The sequence below is a fragment of the Ornithorhynchus anatinus genome, chromosome 3 (genome assembly GCF_004115215.2).
Source record: "Ornithorhynchus anatinus isolate Pmale09 chromosome 3, mOrnAna1.pri.v4, whole genome shotgun sequence".
Lineage (NCBI taxonomy): Eukaryota > Metazoa > Chordata > Mammalia > Monotremata > Ornithorhynchidae > Ornithorhynchus > Ornithorhynchus anatinus.
In genome coordinates this window covers 117073980-117097769 of record NC_041730.1, presented here as the reverse complement: position 1 = coordinate 117097769, position 23790 = coordinate 117073980, and the positions used below count along the sequence as shown (strand labels likewise).

General features: G+C 40.6%; 1 protein-coding gene across 19 annotated transcripts in view; it reads right to left on the bottom strand.

Moving 5' to 3' along the window:
• KCNMA1 (potassium calcium-activated channel subfamily M alpha 1) overlaps positions 1–23790 on the bottom strand; it is an 879166-nt gene that overhangs the window by 329630 nt on the left and 525746 nt on the right. For all 19 annotated transcript variants that reach the window (XM_029059250.2, XM_029059251.2, XM_029059252.2 and 16 more), the window contains exons 4-5: positions 6334–6427; positions 504–615 (exon numbers count right to left, since the gene is read on the bottom strand). In XM_029059250.2, coding sequence (XP_028915083.1) covers positions 504–615; positions 6334–6427 — 206 coding nt within the window. The remainder of the gene's footprint in view (positions 1–503; positions 616–6333; positions 6428–23790) is intronic.

Below are 23790 nucleotides of genomic sequence, written 5' to 3'. Positions count from 1 at the left end.
CTCAGAATCAGCAACTGATAGGACACAGTTTTTGTTTTTTCCCCTCAGTCCCCAAGGACTGAGTATCTGGATGGGTATCTGGTGTTCCTCATGGGATCACCGTCTCTCCTAGAAAGTGAATTTGGCAAAGAGAAGCTTGAAGTGAGGTTAACACCAAATGACTGTTCTGCTATTTCAGTCCTGTGTTTTTTTGGTTGAGGGGCACGAGTCTGATCCCTAAGTCTTCTTGGCCATGGGGCGATTGCTTCAACCCAGCAATTTTAAACTAATTGACCGTAAATACAACTGCCTAACCTCAATCTCTCCCTCCATTTAGGATGGAGTTCCACAGTTAAATGTTTCAGCAACTTCAAATCAGGAAACTGCTCGATTGCAACCAAGGGTGCCTGAATGGAAAGCAGAGGTTTCTGGAAGAGGGAGCAGTTATAACCTACCTTTGCTTCTCTGGTCCACGGCGCAGAACATTTGAATGTAGCGAGTAGGGGAAAACAGTATTCACTTACCCAGCCAACTTCTGTTTAAATAAACTGACACAAACACTGGAGGGACTGTGAAGAAATCTACAACTGAGTTAACTTCCAGCCAAAACCACAGCTTATCGTTGGCTGCAATGAACTGGAGAAAGAAAGAGAGAAAAAATGCAAAGGATTGAAAAAAATCCATTGGTGGTAATAATCTATATCCCCTTTTCCAAACATTAAAACTGAATATCACTGAAGGAATTGAGAGAAAAGCATTTAGGACTTTCAAGTGAACTTGAAACAAGTACTAATTCTACCTTGAGTGAGATACTTGGGTTGTCATTATTAGCAACGTCCTATAGAAGTACAATCTCCTCTCGGGAGACAAGCAAAGTAGATTTTTTTTTTTCCTTTGAGTTACTAGAGGCCGCATCAAGACCCCCTAAGGGGCTCTTCTCACTGGACTTTCGCTTTTGTGCAGAATACTCACTAAAAACCTACTAAAGAATGGGAAGCAGTGTGGTCTGATGAGAAAAGCATGGGCCTGGGAGTCAGAGTACCTGGGTTCTAATCCCAGCTCTGCCATTTGTCTGCTGGTGGCCCTGGGAAAGTAATTTCACTTCTCTGTGCCTCAGTTGCTTCATCGGTAAAATGGGGACTAAGACTGTGAGCTCAATGTGGGACAGGAATTTTGTTCAAACCTAAATAGCTTATGTCTACCCCAGTGCTTAGTTCAATGCCTGACACATAGTAAGTGATTTAAAAATGCCATTAAAAAAAAATCAGCTAGGAAGAATTGTCCTCTAATCTTTATTTCAGTGTTGAAATTGGGCAGCAAAACACTCAGGCTTTTATTCTGACTAGGATCCAGGGAACTCTGAAAAGTCAAATTGGGAATATTTTGATATCATGGCACCATGTTAAAAATGACATGTGTGAACCTGCTACAAAGCACGAAGATTTCCAAATCCCATGGGAAACACTCCTTTAACGCTCTTAAGGGTCAGGAATTGAACTGATACTTATCTTGGCTAGATGCTGCACTTTGGCAGCCACCATGACTCTGTGTAAGGTAGAGGGGGAAGAATAGGGTTGAAATCAGTTTGGGAGGTGAAATATATTCACATTGCAGGAGTCAGGGTGTTGGTGATTACTTATTTCTTTGTGCTCACCTGTAAAATATAGCTAATATCACCTACCTCACAAAGATGTTATGAGGACAAATTTAGAACACTAATGTTAAAGTGCTTTGTAAAAGTCAATATTGCTACTTGTAAACTATTCTTGTAAAATTTTGAAAGGGGAAATAAACCCACTAGATTATAAACTCCTTGAGGGCAGGGATTTTGATCTTGATTAACTTGTATCTGCTCTGGAAATTAAAAGACTGCTTGTTCTATGTAAGCATTTAATAAGTGTCATTATTATTATTGTGTCTACCAACTCAGCTGTACTGAGTACAGTGCTCTGCCCATAGTAAGGGCTCAATAAATGCCCAAGGATTGATTGAATGTGAGCTACCAAATTATCTACGGATCTTGTTATTCATGTGTTCCTGACTTCACATATTGATACATAACAAAAAAACCTGACCAAATTCAGAAAATAATATTTCTGTATAGGTCCTCTCAATAGGAAAATGAAGTGAATTTCCCAACTGTAAAACTAGGAATCCACTTCAAAACTCTTGCCTGAAAACACATAATATAATCACCATGCTAAGCAAGCACTGAGAATAATATGCTGTGCCCACAGTGAGTGCTCAAAGTGTACCACTGATTGATCGAAGAATCAACTTCGAGACAATCAATAAAGGATTAATTCAATGTAGTGATGGAAGACTATGATATTAAAGCTAAGACTTTGCCCTCTGAGTGAAAATGAAGGTGCCTACACCCACACACCCCATACACTTAGAAAAATATTCTTAATTAAGCTAAATATTCAATTAACAGCATGAGTCTAGGAAAGACTTTCAAAAACTCTACCACTTTCTTCCTGGTGGCTCAGCGCAACCAGAGCACGGACTTGGGAGCCAGAGGTCGTGGGTTCTAATCCCAGCTCCTCCACTTGTCAGCTGTGTGCCTTTGGGCAAACCACTTAACTTCTCTGTGCCTCAGTTACCTCATCTGTAAAATGGGGATTAAGACTGTGAGCCCCATGTGGGACAGCCTGGTTACCTTGCATCGACCCCAGTGCTCAGAACAGTGTACACAGTAAGAGCTTAACAAATACCATTATTATTTTTACACAGAAAATCATAAGCACACAGCACTAATGTCCATATCTGTAATTTCTTTATTTATATTTGTCTGTCTCCCCTCCTAAACTGTGAGCTCACTGTGGGCAGGGAATGTATCTACCAAATCTGTTGTACTCTTTGAAATGCTTAATGCAGTGCTCTACACACAGTAAGCACTCAATAAATATGACTGATTGACTGTAGTAGTATTTTGCCTACTCAATTAGCTCCAATTTATTCAGTTAATCCCAGCATTTAGTACAGTGCTCGGTGCTTAGTACAGTGCCTGGCACATAGTAAGTGCTTAACAAATACCGTCATTATTATTACAAATTACAGGAGCGCAGGGATCATTTCTTCTACCTCTATAGTACTCTAATAAGTCCTCAGTATAATGTTCTGCACCCTTTAATAAGATTGTTAAACAACGAAGGAAAAGAAACAGATGAGCAAATGATGGGCTTCCTACAACTTAGTCTCTTAGTCTTCTGAAATACAGTAATAACAATAGAAATTATGGTATTTGTTAAGTGTTTACTATGTGTCAGGCACTGTACTAAGCGCTGGGTTGGATACAAGGAAATCGGGTTGAATACAGTCCTTGTCCCACATGGGCTCAGTCCTAATCCCCGTTTTACAGATGTGGTAAGTGAGGCACAGAGAAGTTAAGTGACTTGCCCAAAGTCACACAGCTGGCAAATAGCAGAGCCGGGATTAGCCGACATAACCTTCTGTCTCCCAGGCCCATCCTGTATCCATCATGCTGCCATGCTGCTTTTCGATGGTACTGAATACTGGGACTAGTAAGCAGTAGAAAAACACTGAATGGCATTTTACTTGTCTGTAACTGCCCTCGGCATAAACAGGATCACAGATTGCCTTTGTGCTTGAAGGTGTATTTGTTTTTTTGCAATGGGATTGATAAGGGTGCCATGGAAATAAATGAATAACTTCAATAATTAATGTCTTAATGTCTTATGTGGAAATAAATTCACTGTCACAGCAGGATAACTTCGAGGGCTATCTTCATCAGTCTGCAAGCAATTGTAAGGCCACAGTTGAAGCACTGAACTTCTAGAGAGCTTATGAAATCATGATTAGCTCATAATAATTAGAATTATCACCATGCTTTCTTGTATAGTCACCTAATTTCCAGTAAATTCACAGAACTTAATCTTGCACTATTCTTTATTGTGAATTTGAGGATGTTCCTTTGGAGGAAAATCTAATAATACAACCACCACCCAAAAAGGCAGCTTACGTGCTTTGGATAGCTACATTTCCCAAAGGTATTTGATAATAATTGTAGAAGGGAAAACAAGTTGTAAGGGCTAATACTGAAGTAAGATCCATAAATTCGACTGCAATTTCCTACTAAAGTTGTATATATATATATGTACATATATGCACATATGAGCACAAAGTGTCTTACAAATATATATTTTATATCATACTATAATTTGCTCATATATAAAATTAAATAATTAAATAAAATAATGAAATGATAAAAAATTAGATATAATTAAATGAAATAGTCCATAACACTGTCTACTGTGAACTAGTACTTTTGGTTCTCTCTTTTGTAAATTTTTTTAATGGTATTTATTTAGCACTTTTTATGTGCCAGGCACTATACTAATCACTCGGGTAGATAAAAGCCAATCAGCTTTTACACAGTACCTGTCTCACATGGGGCTCACAGTCTTAATCCTCATTTTACAGAGGAGATAACTGAAGCACAGGGAAGTAAAGTGACTTGTCCAAGGTCACACAGCACAGAAGTGACAAAGGCGGAATTAGAACCCATGTCCTTATGACTCCCTGGCTTGTACTCTATCCAGTAGCCACACTGCTTCTTTTTAAAGTGGCGATTCATTCATTCAGTCATATTTATTGAGCGCTTACTGTGTGAAGGGCACTTTGGGAGAGTACAATATAGCAATAAACAGATACATTCCCTGCCTAAGATTCAGAAGTGAAATATCCCAGTCTTCAAAGAACCTAAGGGAATAGGATTCTTGATATCTAAAAAGATAAAGGTGAGAGATGTTAAATCTGTGGTATTTTCATTCTTTTTTCCTCAGAGGAACTTGGAATGGCCAACTCATTTGGTTATATTGGAAGATATACTGAATATTTTACCTGTGTTCCAGGTAAGCTCATTATGGGTAGGGAACATGTCTACCAACTCTGTTATATTGTATTGTTCCAAACACTTAGTACAGTGCTCTGCACCCAGTGGGCACTCACTAAATACGACTAACTGCCTTTGAATTTCAAACTATTTGTTTTTTGAGTTTTAGTTTGTGCTTTACACTCTATTGCTTGGAAATAGCCATGCCCTGAGTACAAATTTAAAGGGTCCACTTACAGAAGGGTATGGGCAGTCCAAAAAAATAGAATGGGACCTAACGTCTCATGAAAAACGTTCTTGGAAATGCTTTATCTAATGAAGTGTATTTGAAAAGTACAGCTAATCCCCAAAGTGAAAGCTGTGGACATTTTAAGATACATACAGGGCTTCTTTGGTAACAACAGAAGATAGCAGAAAGTTTTAAGGGAAGGGTAACAGTTTAGTGGAGAGAGCACGGGGACTGAGAGTCAGAGGACCTGAGTTCTAAACCCATCTCTGGTATTTGCCTGCTGAGTGACCTTGGGCGTGGTCTAAGTTTTCTCATCTGTGAAATGGGAAATTAATATCTCTTCTCCCTCCTACTTAGACTGTGATCCCCATGTGGGACAGGGACTGGTTCTGACCTGATTACCTCATATAATAATAATAATAATAATAATAATAATGGACTTTGTTAAGCACTTACTATGTGCCAAGTACTGTTCTAAGCACTGGGGGAGATATGAGGTAATCAGGTTGTCCCACATGGGGCTTACAGTTTTCAGCCCCATTTTACAGATGAGGTAAGTGAGGCACAGAGAAGTCAAGTGGCTTTCCCAAAGTCACACAGCAGACAAGTGGCAAAGCTGGAGTTAGAACCCACGACCTCTGACTCCCAAGCCTGTGCTCTTTCTACTGAGCCACACTGCTTCTCATTTCTGCAAACACTGCTTAGAATAGTACTAAATCCTTAACAAATACTGTGATGATGATGATGATGATTATTGTCGCTATTATTAATATTATTATATATGATAATGTTGGTATTTGTTAAGTGCTTACTATGTGCTGAACACTGTTCCAAGCGCTGGGGGAGATACAGGGTAATCAGGTCATCCCACGTGAGGCTCACAGTTACAGATGAGGTAACTGAGGCACAGAGAAGTGAAGTGACTTGCCCACCGTCACACAGCTGACAAGTGGCGGAGCCGGAAGTCGAACCCATGACCTCTGACTCTGAAGCCCAGGTTCTTTCCACTGAGTCACATTGCTTCCTAGATACAAGTTCCCAAGTGTAGTTCTCAAAATACCCAAAAAACTGAGATATGGGTATTTATATGTGTCTAGTAAAGGTAGTCTGTGGGCATGCCATCCTGAATGCCATTTTCACTTCTTATCCTGCCCTAATTTCTTCAGTTTTAACTGGTCTGCAACAATGATGCTGATGAGAACAGCTTGCCCCAACCAAGAGATGGGCACCTCCGTCCCTACTGAAAGTAATATTTTTCAGCACTTACCCGCAAGCCAAAATAGAGGAGGAAGAATACGTTGAAAGCCATGTCGATCTGTAATGTGAAATCTTTGTAGAAATTCTGGCAGGATTCTATTGGGCTATTAGACAGGAAGAAGAAAAGGCAAGAGGTAAATCAAAGGCATTTGCTCTTTCATAGTTCTGAACAGTGCTGCTTCGTGGAGGGAGGGGGAGGTGAATCCCCATTGAGAAAAGAGTTGGCTGTTCAATCCCTGTGAAACTCAAGCAAGCATTACCAAAAGTTCCATTTATTCATCCATTCATTCTCACTTTCCTTTTTTAAGATCATTCAGTTGAGTGAAAAAAAAAATCTAAAGAGGATCATGCAGATACCTTGAAGAAGAAAAAAAAAACGAGCAGCACCTACTGTTATTTTCGGTAATTCCACATTAACCCTTAAAGAACTGACTTCTCTCTTTGTGAGTTTAACACCAAGGGTAAGAACAGTCCACAGCCCCACCAAGGAAGCTGAGAAATAAAAGCTGTTTGGCATTAGACATCATGGCTGCATTCGCCACCTTTGGAAATTCTTTAGGAATTAAAGAACTCAGAAGGATCCCGGGTGAGCTGTTGAGTAGAGATTCCTGGTTTGCATCCTTTGAATATTTTGTTCTGGCTAGGTGGCTACTGACTTTATATGCGGCACTCTGATCTAGGGAGAGGAGGATAGCTTACTGAGAAAATCAAACAAAATAACCAAAAACATTGTGGAATTTGAAGCAGTACTCTAAGGGTTAATTTTTGCATGCAAGTCAATTGCTTCGGTGAGGGTCAGGCCATAGCCAATGCGAACTCTAGCAGATTCTACACTTTGGTCACAAGAAGGCAGTCCAAAGTGTACTACTATACAAACTGGTAGTTGGCTCCAGTGAGGGTTATTGGTGGATTTCTGGAGGATTATGCTAGGTGGGGAATGGATAAATCTTACAAACACCTCAAAGCTCCAGTTGGAAATGAACAATATCTCATATCAGACTCAGACTATGAGAATTATTGGGCCAGAAAAGAGATGGTGGGGGAAGAGCAAATTATTTTCCAAAAGCGAGAAAATAGTAAACGCCTAGAATCAAGAAACAGCTAGGTTTTGGGGGGTGTGTGGGGGTGTGTATGTGTCAGTCTGTCCGGGTGCTGGGTAATGGGAGAGGAGGGCTTCCTCATATTAACAGCATGACAATTACTTTTAACACAATACCAGTTAGTATAGTTGCACCTCTGAGCCAAATGCTAAATGGTTCAACAGGCAAGAATCTATGCAGCTCATATCAGGGTGACCTTCTTGAAGGCATGGAAAGAAAGTACGCTGGATTTCCAGCTAATTACACATGCACTTATATCAACCATTCCTAGTGTAAAAGTTCAGTACAAGTCAAACATGCCAACTCTCGCCTTCCAATTCACATACATCCAAAATATATAGGGAAATCATCACCTAGACTTTAAAAACAACCAGAATTGGCAATTAAAGAGACCTCAGGGACAGAGAAGATGCTTTTGAATCTTTAAAAACTAAACGGAAACTGCCAGATTTAGTCAAGGCATGAGAATTATGAAAAATAGGCCCTGAAATATGGTGAGAAGAACATCGAAGGTCAAAAGCAGACAGGAACAATACTGTGACGCTGAGCTGAGTTATTTTCTGTGATGTAGGTTTCACACATTTAGAATCAAAATGGTAAGACTCAAAATGGCAAGCCACGACTTAATATGAGCATCTTCTTTTACTGAGCATTTCCTTTGGAGAAATTAGTAATAAGGGCAACTACAGAATGGTTGTTTGAAGACCAACTTGCTTTTTATTACACACCACAGCTTTATTGAAGAGATACTTGCTTTGGACTAGTCTGACAGAACTAGCATGCTGAAAAGCTAAAGAAATTCTGACAAGTTCTACTGAGAAGCAGCATGGTCCAGTGAGAAGCAACGTGGCCTAGTGGATAGATCACAGGCCTGGGAGACAGAAGGATCTGAGTTCTATACCTGTGTCTGTCATTTATCTGCCGTGTGACCTTGGGAAAGTCATTTAACTTCTTTGAGTCTCAGTAACCTCATTTGTAAAATGGGGATCAATACTGTGAGCCTTAAGTGGGACATGGATTGTGTCCAACCTGATTAGCTTGTATCTACCCCATTGCTTAGTACAGTTCTTGGAACATAGTAAGTGCTTCACAAATACCATTTAAATTTTTAAAAATCACTGTCAGAAAGGCAACTAGCCTCATTCTCACATCCTCTGGTTTATTTATTTTGTGGAGTCAGGAAACTTTGAATTGGACACAAATTAGCAAAGCACTGTAAGCATACAACCTCTGATGAAGTAGGCGATTTAAGAGAGCCAACCAAAGAGATACCAAAGAGAAAAGTAATCCCTCACATTTAGAAAAGGCATTTCTTAAGAACTTAAGGTTTAAATGGCATCAAGGGAAATAGCCTCCACGAACTTTCTAAGCATACAGATCTCACCAGAAAGATAAAACCATTTTCTTTCTTCTATTGAGAGAAGTAGCCGATATATAATTGAAGGTCTAACTGTTCTGAAGGGCACTTTGCAGTTCAATAGACAGCAAGGACATTCATTTATATCTACTCATTGAAAAAATCCAATTAGACAGATGCTTCCAGTAAAATCACTTACTGAAACTATGGTTGGAGTATTTCCATTGGTCTCCCTTTTCTTTTGGGAGGAAAAGTCTACCTTTCATGCATGAATTGAAATGTTAACGATAGCACTGGGAGACAATGTAGAATTAACTTGGGGCAGTGTATCCTAGTGGGGGAGATTTGTTGGGGTAGATACAAGTTAATCGGCCCCCACAAAGTCTAAATAGGAGGGAAAACAACAGGTCTTGAACCCTATTTTGCAGATGAGGGAACTAAGGCACTGAGAAATTAAATGACTTATCCAAGGTCACACAGCAGAGCTGGGATTAGAACCCAGGTCCTCTGACTCCCAGGCCTGTGCTCCTTCTACTAGGCCATACTGCTTCCCTGTCATGCTTGTCATTCATCTGCAGTGTGATTTCTTTGTGTCTCCATTTTCTCATTTAGATTTTACTAAATCTAATAAAGTTCTACTCTCTGTCTCTTTCAGACTGAACTCCATGTGGAACAGGATCAGTGGATAATCTGATTTCCTTATATGTACCCCTGTGCTTGGCATGCAGAAAGTGCTTATTAGTATTAGTAGTAATAGCAGCAAAATGGAAACGTTAACCATTCAGTCATATTTAATGAATGCTTACTGTATGGAGACCACTGTACTAAGTGCTTGGAAGAGTGCAATATAGCAGAGTTGGTAGATGTGTTCCCTGCACACAGTGAACTTACAGACTAGAGGCTTGAATACAGTTTAACCTTTAATGATATTTAGAGTGGCTTATTGGAAAGAGTCTGGGCCTGGGAGTCAGAAAACCTGGGTTCTAATTCTGGCTCTGCCATTTAGCAGCTGTGTGACCCTGGACAAGCCTGATTCCAATCTCATTATCTTGTATCTATCCCAGACCATAGAGCAGTGCTTGGAAAGGTGTAAGTGCTTAACCCCGTATCAAAATTATTAATAATACTATTCATACTTCCCCTTGAAATAATGTATCATCACCCTAATAATTGTAGTATTTATTACGTGCTTATTAGGTTCCACTAGGTTGTAAACTCCTCCACTAGACTGTAGCTCTATGTGGGCACAGATAGTGTTTACCAACTTAATGGATTGTATTTTTCCAATTGCTTAGTATTGTGCCCTGTCTAATGTAAGCACTTAATAAATACCACTGATAAACTGATTTATAGACAAATGTAGAGATTGAAGGGTGAAGCAAATCCTTTCAGTTTTAGATAATAATAATAATAATTGTGGTATATGTTAAGAGTTTACTATATGCTGGGCATTGTACTAAACCCTAGGGTAGATACAAGATACTCAGGCTGGACACAGACCCTGTTCTGCTTGGGGATCACAGTCTTATTCCCCATTCTACAGATGAGGTAACTGAGGCCCAGAGAAATTAAATGACTTGCCCTGTGCCACCCAACAGACAAGTGGTGGAGCCGGGACTAGAGCCTATGACCTCTGACTCCCAGGCCTGTGTTCTACCTGCCAAGAAAAAGAAATATTTGGGGAAATAATTAGAATGCAACTACCTAGGCCTAGTCGATGGACTGCCAATTGATAATCATAAAGTGTTCTGTCTGACTGAAATATCATTTTAAGAGTAAAAAAAATAAGAAGTGGAGGTGGGGGGAGGTATGTGGCAAAGGTTATTTAAAAATCAAAAGGAAAGGTTAACTGGTTTTGGAAAATAAATCAGAAGCACTTCAGTAAACAACTGGGTGAAGGTTGAGAGCAGAATGAGAAAAGAAATAATCTTTTCACCCATGTCCTACATTATATCTCCTTTATATTCCATTTCTGGATTGGTTTGATGAAGACTTGCCTGGAGGCAGGGGGCTGGAGTGAATGACTTTCCAAGTTGCTTCTAACCCTAAGCTTCTCCTTCATCCTTTATCAATACTCTTTTCTATCAGCATTAATACACTCTGTTCTTTGATGAGCCCCAAATAAAAACCCAATCAGGAAATACAACTTCAACCCCAGCCTTAGCAAGAGTGTGAACAAAGTTCAAATTATCGGATAAACAGATTCCCTAAAATAGTGTGATGTGTCTAGTGGAAAGGGCATGTAGACCTAATTTCTAGTCCTAACTCCACTGCTTAGCTGTGTGATCTTGGGCAAATCAGTTTCTGTGAGTTTCACTTTGCCCATCTGTATACTGGGGATAAACTATCTCTTCTCCTCCTACTTAGACTCTGATCCTCGTGTGGGTCAGGAAGCATGTCCAGTCTGATTTATCTGGACTCCACCCCAGCACTTTACACAGTGTTTTGCACAAAGATAGCACTTAACAAATGTCATCATCATTGTTATTGTTACCACTATGATTCCAGTCATCAGTATGGTCAACAGGACAAGCAAACATAGATTTTATTTCTGGCTTTGCAGATAGTGATTCAGCAAATCCCATAATAATTCTCAGACCTCAGTTTCTCCAACTAGACAACAGAGCTTTCTCTCCCTTATGTAATCGACAGTTTTGATTGTGCACTTACTCTATGCAGAGCTCTGTCTGAAGTCCTTGAGATATTACAATTTCTTACCCAAAGGTTTCATATACTGATTAGATTTTAAAGTCTTCGCATCCCTTTGAGAGGTTTTCTAAACTAGTAGATATTACTACTTTCCTGTACTTATTACACTTTTGGATTTGGATTTCTCCTTTTCATTTTCTAGCATGCTTCTTTGGCCAGAGGACACTAATATGAAAGTAAAAGTAGCACCTTTATCTGCAGTACAGTATCGATCCTGAATACCAGCCAGTTGGCTAAATAGTTTTGTTGGAAAGACCTCTCTTAGAGTCTTGAAATCAATGTCTATTAATCTCTCCAAAGGCTAAGGGCTTTTAATTTTGTCTTTGTTCAGTAGAGCAGATATGATCCAATAACCATGATCATTTGCCGTGTTTGGGCTGATTCCATTGAACTGTGGGCTAAGAATAGGATTTTTGTGAGGTGTTTTTAAATTTGAGAGATACAATTAAGATAAGACTTCCCAAGAGTACAGATCGCTTAATTATGTTCAGAAAAGCAATACACAGATGATTTGGATGGTAGATTAGTTGTGCTGTGTCACCCATGAAGCCATCTTGGCTCCAACAAAAATATATACATATATTTCTCCTGGAAGCTCAGAGAGAGAATGATACAGCCACCACTCATTCATCCCCGAATCTTTACAAGAGCTGGGAAACATAAATTCACTTCAATGTTCCTTGAACTTTTCATCTGTTAAAGTAGCAGTATAGTAGTTAACACCATCACACCTACCTCTCAGAGTTGATATGAAAATTAAGTGAATAGCTGTCATTCTTGTTCAGATTCTTAAAATAAACCACAATATAAATATTGGCAAATTATATTACTATTAATATCAATCAATGATATTTATTGAGGGCTCTCTATATGTACAGCATAGAATACAGTAGAGAAGTTAGACATGACTCCTGCCTTCAAGGAGTTTACAGATTAGAGGGAGAGAGAGATATTGAAATAAATTACAGATGAATATGCACATAAGCACTAGTGGGGCTCGGGGAATAAGGTGACTATCAAAGTGCTTAAGGGGTACAGACCCAAGTATTGTTACTATTATTGTTCCTGAGAAACAAGATTGTGATCTACTTTTCCCAAACCTGAATTTTCAGGAGGAGGAAGTGTTGAAAAACAAAACCATTCCATAAAATCCGGCTCGTTTGGTAGTAAGATTTAACACTCAACTGTACATATTACAAAATTAGTGTGTTAGCTACTTTGATTTGAAAAGATAAGGGGGTGATAATAAAATTTACTAATAATGATGGATTTATTAAGCACTTACTAGGTGCCAACACTGTCCTAAGATCTGGAGTAGAGTTACACAGTAATAAAATCTGACACTTTCCCTATCCCATCCAAGGCTCTCAATCCAAGAGGGATTACTCCCATTTTACAGATGAGGAAAAAAGCCAAAGTTAAATGATTTGCCCAAGGTCACGCAGCAGGCGAGTGGCAGAAACGGAATCATAACCTTTGATATCCTAACTCCCGATCCTGTGTTCTTTCCCCTAACCACTCTGCCTCTGACACTGACTCAAAATAGGCCCACCCATCTGTTCCTCTAAACCTAATCATAGAATGCTTAAAAATGGGAGTCTGTGAAGAAGTTCATTTATGCAATGAGAGTTCCTGAAAATGTATTTTACTAATTATGTTTTGCCAGATAATGGACTTTTAGTTCAAGTACCCAGTGATGTGTGCGGCAAACTACTGTGAGGAGGAAAAAACATCAACAGAAAAAATGCCCACTTTTTTTGCTATTTCATGTTGAAGCCTTTAAGTGGGGGGACTTGGGACGGACTATGTATATACAGACAGCCTCCCACTAACTGAATCAAAATCTCTTTAATTTATATTGGAATGGGTTGCTGAATATTGCTGGGCATTTTATTCTCCAGAGATCCAGACAAGATAACACACAAAGTCTTTTCCAAGTTTAGTCTTTTTCTTTCCAACCTTCTCTCAAGGAGATCTTTTGTCTCTTTTCAAAATCTTACCTCTCCCCCGGCATTTCTGACGGCATCCCTTTGTATCTTATTAAAACATTTGCCCCTTCCCTTCATCCCTCCCTGATGGTCATCTTCAAACAATTATTTTCCAATGGATTCTTCCCCTCTGCTTTCAAACATACCCCTGTATCTCCTATCTTAAATAAAGCCCCTCCATCTACCTTACTGCACCCTCCATTTATCACCCTAACTCCCTCCTTCCATTCCTCTCTAATGTCTCAGTGAGTTGTTTACACCTGCTGTCTCCACTTCCTATCCTCTAACCCTCTCTTCAACTCCCTGTGATTTGATTTCTGCCCCTTCCACATCACTGAAACAACTCTCTCCACATCACCAGTGATCTCTTCTCCGAATCAACACATTCTACTCCATCCCAGTCTTCTTTGACCTCGCAGCTGCCTTGGACATCCCAGCCCATCCCCTTTCCCTGGCAACATTATCTACCTTGGTTTAACCGGCAGTGTCCTCTCCTGGGTATCCTCCTATCTCTTTGGCTTTTCCTTCTCAGTCTCACCAGTTCCTCCCCCGCCTCTCATCCCTAACTGTGGAGACCCCGCAAAGCTATCCCATCACTGTTAACAAAACCATAATCCTCCCTTTTTTGCAAGTATACACTATCTTGGCATTATCCTCAACTCACCTCTCTCCTCCAAACAGCATACTCACCACATCCTGTCAGTTCTTTCCCCACAGCAGCTCTACAATCTGCCCCTTCCACTCCATCTGAACTGTTACCATGCTGTTCCAAGGCCTTTCGTATCCTGTCTCAACGATTGCATCAGCCTCCTTGTTGACACCTCTTCCTTCAGGTTTTCCCTTCTCCAATCCATACTTCGCCCTGCTGTCACTATCATTTTTTTTAAAAAAAACTCCCTGCACTTGTCTCCCAACTCTTTAAAAATTTCCAACGGTTGCCCATACATCTCCACATCAAAAAGAAACTCCTTAAGGTTTCAAGGCACTTCTGTTTAACCTCTCTCAACCCCTGCTACAACCCAGCCCTATTCTCCCTTCCTTCTGTGTCATACTTTGGTCTTACTCACTAACCATTTTGAAACTCACCCCACTCCTATCTGCATAGCACTTATGCAACACATCCTTAGACTCCGTTTCTTCTACCTGTAATTTATTTTAATGACTCTCTCCTTGATCAGATTCAAATTCTTTGTTGACAATGACTGTGTCTACCAACCGTACTGTATACTCTCTCAAAGCACTCAAAAATCCTCAATAAATACCACTGATGGATTGAATTGATTTCAGGAGATTGCCTACTTCAAGAGAAGCAGTGTGGTTTAGTGGAAACGGCACAGGCTTGGAAGTCAGAGGATGTGGGTTCTAATTCATTCATTCATTCGTATTTATTGAGCACTTACTGTGTGCAGAGCACTGTACTAGGCACTTGGAAAGTACAATTTGGCAGCAGATAGAGACAATCCATACTTCAAGGTCTAGAAGTGGGGGACAGCCAACAAAACAAGTGGACAGGCATCAATAGCATCGAAATAAATAAATAAAATTATAGATATATACACACCATTAATAAAGTAAATAGAATGATGAACATGTACAAATATGCCCAACTGCTCTTGGGCAGGGAAGGGTGTAGAGCAGAAGGAGGGAGTAGGGGCGATGAGGAGGGGAGGAGGAGCGGAGGAAAAGGGAGGGCTCAGTCTGGGAAGTCCTCCTGTAGGAGGTGAGCTCTATGTAAAGTTTTGAAGGGGGGAAGAGAGCTAGTTTGGCAAGTGTGAAGAGGGAGGGCAGTCCAGGACAGAGGAGGACGTGGGCCAGGGGTCGACGGGACAGACGAGAACGAGGCCCAGTGAGAATGTTAGCTCCAGAGGAATGGAGTGTGCAGGCTGAGCTGTAGAAGGAGAGAAGGGAGGTGAGGTAGGAGGGGGCAAGGTGATGGAGAGCTTTGAAGTCAATAGTGAGGAGTTTTTGCTTCATAAGAAGGTTAATAGGCAACCACTGGAGATTTTTGAGGAGTGGGGTGACATGCCCAGAGCCTTTCTGTAGAAATCCCGGCTCTGCCACTTGTCTGCTGTGTGACCTTGGGCAAGTCACCTAATTTCTCTGTGCCTAAATTATTCATTCATTCATTCATTCAATAGTTTTTATTGAGTGCTTACTATTTGCAAAGCACTGTACTAAGCGCTTGGAATGAACAAGTCAGCAACAGATAGAGACAGTCCTTGCCATTTGACGGGCTTACGGTCTAATCGGGGGAGACGGACAGACAAGAACAATGGCAATAAATAGAGTCGAGGGGAAGAACATCTTGTAAAAACAATGGCAACTAAATAGAATCAAGGCGATGTATAATTCATTAACAAAATAAATAGGGTAATGAAAATATATACAGTTGAGCAGATGAGTACAGTGCTGAGGGGATGGGAAGGGAGAGGGGGAGGAGCAGAGGGAAATGGGGGGAAAAGAGGGTTAAGCTGCGGAGAGGTGGGGGGGGGGTAGAGGGAGTAGAGGGAGAAGGGGAGCTCAGTCTGGGAAGGCCTCTTGGAGGAGGTGAGTTTTAAGTAGGGTTTTGAAGAGGGGAAGAGAATCAGTTTGGCGGAGGTGAGGAGGGAAGGCGTTCCAGGACCGCGGGAGGACGTGGCCCAGGGGTCGACGGCGGGATAGGCGAGACCGAGGGACGGTGAGGAGGTGGGCGGCGGAGGAGCGGAGCGTGCGGGGTGGGCGGTAGAAAGAGAGAAGGGAGGAGAGGTAGGAAGGGGCAAGGTGATGGAGAGCCTCGAAGCCTAGAGTGAGGAGTTTTTGTTTGGAGCGGAGGTTGATAGGCAACCACTGGAGGTGTTGAAGAAGGGGAGTGACATGCCCAGGTCGTTTCTGCAGGAAGATGAGCGGGGCAGCGGAGTGAAGAATAGACTGGAGCGGGGCGAGAGAGGAGGAAGGGAGATCAGAGAGAAGGCTGACACAGTAGTCTAGCCGGGATATAACGAGAGCCCATAGGAGTAAGGTAGCCGTTTGGGCGGAGAGGAAAGGGCGGATCTTGGCGATATTGTAAAGGTGAAACCGGCAGGTCTCGGTAACGGATAGGATATGTGGGGTGAACAAGAGAGACGAGTCAAAGATGACACCGAGATTGCGGGCCTGAGAGACGGGAAGGATGGTCGTGCCATCCACGGTGATAGGGAAGTCTGGGAGAGGACCGGGTTTGGGAGGGAAGATGAGGAGCTCAGTCTTGCTCATGTTGAGTTTTAGGTGGCGGGCTGACATCCAGGTGGAGACATCCCGGAGGCAGGAGGAGATGCGAGCCCGAAGGGAGGGGGAGAGGACAGGGGCGGAGATGTAGATCTGCGTGTCATCTGCGTAGAGATGGTAGTCAAAGCCATGAGAGCTCATTTGTAAAATGGGGATTAAGACTCTGAGACCCAGGTGGGACAACTTGATTACCTTGTAACTACCCAGGTGCTTAAAACAGTGTTTGGCGTTTAGTAAGCGTTTAACAAATACCATAATTATTATTCAAGGAACTAGTATCCTGGACAGTCCATAAGATTGCCCAGTCCCTGATTGCCCCTGCCTGATCAATCTGTCAATGAATGGAATTTTCTGAACCATCCATGTGCAGAACACTGTGCTAGGTGCTAGGAGAGTAAAACCCAACAGAGTTGGAAGACATGCTCCCTTAAGTACATCAAATTCAATAACAATGAAAGGGCACTTTAGAGTATTAGTGCTTGCTAAGCAATCATTCAAGTCCCTTCAACTGAAATTCTCACCAAAAGTCCTGTTATTTTTTTTTCCCCAATAGGCTGTCTTTGCTGGCCTGTTTTCACCCCTGCCCCTTCACACCACCACCTACTTGATCTCCCTTTGACATAAAGGACTTTCTTAAACAAAAACTGCCCTACCTAAGTAATTCAAACAAATCTTCATGGTGCTAAGCTCCCAAAATAGAAATTAGTCTTCAGGAGTCAGGCAACTCCATTGCTGTGAGTGTAATGGATGGGGATCATGTTGATCTCAGACTGGTTGCAGAGCACAAGACTAAAGCCTGAAAAAGAATTTGAAGTAAACAGTGGTAATCAATGACAACTAGAAACCAGGACCAATAACTGTGAAATTTTTCAGTATCACTTCATTTACATTACAATGGAATAGTAACGAGACATGGGTGCCTTAACCATGGCAGCATCCCTATTTAGTTCCATATTAGGGAGAGAAAAGCATCTACCCAATTTATCCTTACCCATACAAAGTTTGGCACCTCCCTGCATAAATTCAGCAACCTGATTGCTCCAACCGAGGGCCCTGGCTTCTTAGGGACAGCACTATATCATCACTGTCCAAAGATGAAATCACAAGAATGTGTAAAAAGACAATTGCTCCATTAGGCAGCTACATCATTTTGAAACCCAGAAAGTGCTGTCAGTGATCACCATGGTACACAGTATTTGTTTCATATGAATTTATATGTTGATAAAGAACAATTATGATATTTTAATAAGGTAGTTAAAGCTCTGAGATCAGTCTTCCCAACATGTCTGCAATCGAAAACAATTATACTTTCTTTTCTTTAAGAGAAAAAAACTGTCTTCAGTTTTGCCTTTTTTTAACTCACAGCTTAGATCTAAAGTACTAAAGTATCCCTAAGAAAACTGTTTGTGAAGAGGCTAATGGCTTCACAGTAGAATTTGAATGCCTGTTACTTGACACTACTAAAGACTGTCTTTGGCCTGTTACATTGTAATCTTTCACGGCTGACAGTGAAAAGATGACCAACCCCAACATGTAGAAATAATCAGGGCACATGGTTAAAAATACAATTCCAGAGGAAATGTATCATTACATCTGAAAGCTCAACAGAAACCCAAATGTACTATAAATATGTGGTAAAGTTTAATTCGCGTGCATTTTAGTTTTAAAATTCTGATCTTACCAAGTAATGTCATCCAAAAAGTTTTTTTTTTTCAATTTCCTTTCCAATTTCTTTTGGATGAGCACTTGAAATATTTGTTTATAAACCAAAATTGGCTACTCCTTAGCATACTTCAGAAATTCATCATGATCAACTCACAGTTCTGAGCTTGAACAGCAGTAGTTGCCATTTTCATTTAACACACAATTGTCCCTAAAGATATAGTTTCTGTTTCATTGTTCATGCCTCCTCTTACTTGCTATCAGTTTTGAATTCCATCTTCACATCCCTGATTTTCTCTGAGCCCGTGATTTAGGCCCAGGAAATAGATTTCAATTAATTTTTTTTGACCCTTGGTCATATCAATCTATTCCACTACTTACTTTTCTGGAGAAAGTCTTCTTCTTAGATAACGTGTGATGAGATTTAATCAGAAAGGGGGGAAAAATCATTCATCAGATTCCCACGTCCACTCTATTTGAATTATTTCTTTTGTCCTTTGGAAATGCATAAGCAACTCAAATTCAGGGAGAAAATTCTCAATTTATGCTGTGCCAGAGGATACCTAACTTTTGTCTTGCTTAAATTAGCAACCAAACCCAGGTTGGTGACATCTTGAATGGTTGACTCCTTAGCAAAACCTTACTGATCTAATAATAATAATATAATACTACTTGATAAGTGCTTATTATGTGCCAAGCACTGTTCTATGCACAGGGTTAGAGACAAGGTAATCAAATCAGACACAGTCCCTGTCCCACAAGGTCCTCACACTCTTAATCCCCATTTTACAAATGAGGTAACTGAGCCATAGAGAAGCTAATTTATTTGCCCAAGGTCACACAGCAGACTTGTGGCAGAACCAGGATTAGAATCCAAATCCTCTGACTCCCAGACCCATTCTTTATCCAGTAAGCCATATTGCTCCCCATACATGATATAAGAATTCAAACCCTAGCTCAAGGTGGAACATTCTTTCAGTTTTCTGGTGGCTATGAATGCAGTTAAATGAATTCAGTCCTCTATAGTGTTCTGAGGTGTCTATTAGCCATTTAAAATGAGATGCTTTACAGGAAACTTCTAAGTGCCACATGATGGGGAAAAACTGGTTTTGGTCATCTCCTCAAACCTTGAACTAATAAGCTATGATTTTCATATTCTGGATCATTTTTAATATTTTTATCTACAGGTTGATAACATGCTTGTGATTCCAAGTGAATATGTGCCATTAAAACTAGATAAACAGTTAACTATCAGGCAAATGAAAAGAAAGAAAGGCAAAGGTTCAATATCTGATTTTCAGAGTACACCGACCAATAATTTGCCATAATTACTCAGATGTTACACTTAGCAAGTTAATGTCCATTTTTCTTAATTCTAATGTGACTAATCAATGTTAATATTCATTTTTTTGCAAATTGTGATAAATAATGACCACTAAAATATCGGATTGTCATATATCTGTGAAGAACTATCCCATTTCTCTCTTCTCTCCCATCCTTAGTCCTCTACTTTCCCTTTTTCCCACCCTTCTTCCCTTCCCCACCTCTTTTCTTTGTCTCTCTTCATTTGTTTTCATACTTTAGGGCATAACCTTCAACTAGGAATTTCCTAGGAGGAGGCATGATTATTCACACAAGAAAAGATTTGATTTGTTAGAGAGCATGCTTTAAAGAGACGGGCACATGTCCTCCACCAAATATAGAGAATAATTTTTAGTGGTGTCTCCTCCCCAGCCCAGCAGAAGATTGCTTTCTAAAAACCTGAAATGCAAAACTTTTGCAGAGCCGCCGAACTATTAGGCAGGAGTTGTACTAATTGTAGTGAAATTGCTTTTGCTCATTCATTCATTCAATCGCATTTATTGAGCACTTACTGTGTGCAGACCACTGTACTAAACTCTTGGAAAATAAAATTTAGCAACAAATGGATTGAATATGTCACTCAAAAGGATTTAGTGGATGACCACTTCTGAGCACTCTTTTAGTAATAATTAATGTTGGAAAGAAGAACCTGCATTAAGTAGCATCCTGCTGCCTTTGCCTTTTAGGAGAGAAGCAAGTTCTGGCATGTTCAGAATATATGGGCCTGGAATTTAGAAGTTACAGTAAATGAGATTATCTATATTTTTATTTCCTCTTCCCTGTCATATAAAGGAGAGGTTTATATTAAACTGACTCCTTGGAAAGAAGTGGTGCAGCCTGTTCCATGTTCTGGAAATCAAGGGTTTTCACCTTTGATAAAGAGAACAAAATCTAGGAACAGTGACATCTTGATATTCCCAGAAGTTAACACTCTGGAACCCTGCCGTGAACCATAAGTGGCACAGTTTTTAATCCTATGGCAGCTAGGACCTAGGATCCTGTTGCCTCATCATCATCCAAGTTCTGTAATTTTATGGTATTTGTTAAAAGTTTACTATCTGTCAAACATTGCTCTAAGCGTTGGGGTAGGTACAAGTTGGTTAGGTCGGATCCACTTCCGGTCCTGCACAGAGCTCACAGTCTTAAGTAGGAGGGAGAACAGGTATTTCATCCCCATTTTACAGTTAAGGAATGAGGCACAGAGAAGTGAAGTGACTTGCCCAAGGTCACACAGCAAGGAACTGGCAAAATCAGGATTAGAATCCAGGTCCTGACTCCCGGGCCCAGGCTCTCTTCACTAGACCACGCTGCTTCTCCAGCAATGCTGCTGCTCTTTACTTCCACAAGCTCCCAATTCTTTCAATGCCACCCCCCCACCACAACCATCCATGCTGAGTTCAGGAAGATTCCCTGTTTCCTAGAGGGAGCAGGAAAATTTAAGTAGCAGTCTTGGCAGGAACCTAACCCCACTTCTATAATAAGGTGACTATTCTGGAGTGGGCATTGTTGTGCTTCTTCTATTGCAGTCCACAAAACAGATGATCACTGAGGGCGCCGCAAAAAAAGAGACACATGAATGATATATTTCAATAGTATATTTCAAAGTCCTTCCAGAAACACCATTAAATTCAGTCCTTATCAGTCTAGTAATTCACACAAATACTTTGAATCATTTTAGGAGGCTTCGTAGAAGGAACAGAGTCCTTAGCTCATCTCTTTCCCACTGCTTTGGATCTTTGAGTGCATTTTGGAATCCATCAGCTGGCATCCTTGTCATTATGGGTGCATTTCTCAAATAATATTTCGGTATGGCCACCACAATGCTTCTTGAATTAATTCTGGTTTGAAGTTGAACTTAACAAGATTATTTCAATCAATCATGTTTTTTGAGCAATTACTGTGTGCAGGGCACAGTACTAAGTTCTTGGGAGAGTACACCGTAACAAAGTTGAGAGACACATTCCCTGCCCATCAGAACTATATAGTTTAGAGGAGGGAAAAGTGGAGAAAAAGCGAAGGAGAGATATTTCAAATATTTGAAAAGTACTATTTTTAGTGACATTTTTGTTAATTGTATCATTTGTTAGGACCCACCAAACATTATTTATTGGGTGGTCATTTGCGTTGTCATGCCATATTTGTGAGCCAAATGTTTTTGAGTGAAGACCTCTCTGGGGCATCTCTTTTCATCATTCCCAGTCCTATTTCATTTTTTTTTTTCATTGTGGGATTTTGTTGAATAAATAGCAGCGTAATAGATTGAAACTAAGTTGAGTTAACTAGGGAAGCAAATCTGTGCCCGATACCTTGCAATTTCAAAAGTAAATTTTAGAGTTAATGGTGTAAAAAATGATTTTTAAAACCAGACTATTATGAATATCAATATGCCAGAGTTATTTACCATTCAGATATTTGAGATTTAATGAGGATGAGGATGGGTGATAATGGAAAATATTTACAGAAGCAGCGTGGCCACGTGGAATGAGCACAGGCCAGGGAATCAGAGGATCTCAGGTCCAATCCCAGCTCCACCACTTGTCTTCTGTGTGACCTTGGCTAAGTCACTCAACTTCTCTGTGCATCAGTTACATCAGTGGTAAAATGGGGAATAAGACTGTGAGTCCCATGTGGGACAGGGACTGTATCCAAGGTCATGGGTCCTACTCCCAGCTTCTCCACTTGTCTGCTGTGTAACCTTGGGCAAGTCACCTTACTTCTCTGGGCCTCAGTTACCTCATCTGCAAAGCAGGGATTTAGATTGTGAACCCCATGTGGACAGAGACTGTGTCCAACCTGATTTGCTTGTATCCACCCCAGCACTTAGTACAGTACCTGGTCCAAAGTGAGCACTTAACAAATACCACATTTAGTATTACCTACCCCAATGCTTAGTTCAGTTCCCAGCACAAAGTGCATTGTCTTTCACACTATCCCTCTCTCTTTTTTGAAGTGATATTTGTTAAGTGCTTACGATGTGTCAAACATTGTTCTAAGTGTGGGGCTGGTACAAATTAATAAAGTTGGAGAAAGTCTTTGTTCCTGCCTGAGACTCACAGACTAAGTAGGAGGGAGAACAGGTATTTAATTCCCATTTTGCAGTTGAGAGAACTATGATACAAAGAATAATAATAATAATATTGGTATTTGTTAAGCACTTACTATGTGCCAAACATTGTTCTAAGCGGTGGGGTAGATACAAGGTAATCAGGTTGTCCACGTAGAGCTCACAGTCTTCATCCCCATTTTACAGATGAGGTAACAGAGGCACAGAGAAGTTAAGTGACTTGCCCAAGATCACACAGCTGAGAAGCAGTGGAGCAGGGATTAAAATCCATGACCTCTGACGCCCAAGCCTGGGCTCTTTCCACTGAGCCATGCTGCTTCTCCAGTGACTTGAGAAGTTAAGTGACTTACCCAAAGTCATGCAGCAAGCACTTGACAGAGGTGGGATCATTCAATTCAATAGTATTCATTGAGCACTTACTATGTGCAGAGCACTGGATCAGTACCCAGGTTATCTGACTCACAGACCCATGCTCTTTCCACAAAACCATGTGACCTAGAACAGTGTTTGACACATAGTAAGTGCTTAAAAAATTCAATTAAAAAAGTGGTAGGGCTGGATTAGAATCCAGGTCCTTTGGCTCCCATCCCTGTGCTTTAACCTTTTTCCACCCTTTTCTATTGTTTGAGTTTACTTCCTAACCAGCTCTTCTATCTCCCTCCTGCATTGTTTCTTCAGCCCATTTGGTGAACAGTACCTTAGGAGATATCTTTTTCATTTTAAAGCAAGTCTCCAACATCCTTCAGGTGAGCAGGGAACATATCTACCAAATCTGTATAGTCAACTCTCCCAAGCATATAGTACATTGCTTCGTACACAGTAAGCACTCAATAAATAAGACTGAATGATTGATGGATTGAAAATTAGGGTCATTTTCTCCATTTCTGAGACCTATGGAATGCCTGCTCTGGAGGAGCTTGTATATTTAACCAGGGTCTGACTTCTCCATCCTTTCATTTAAGCCTGAGAACTTGGGGATCTA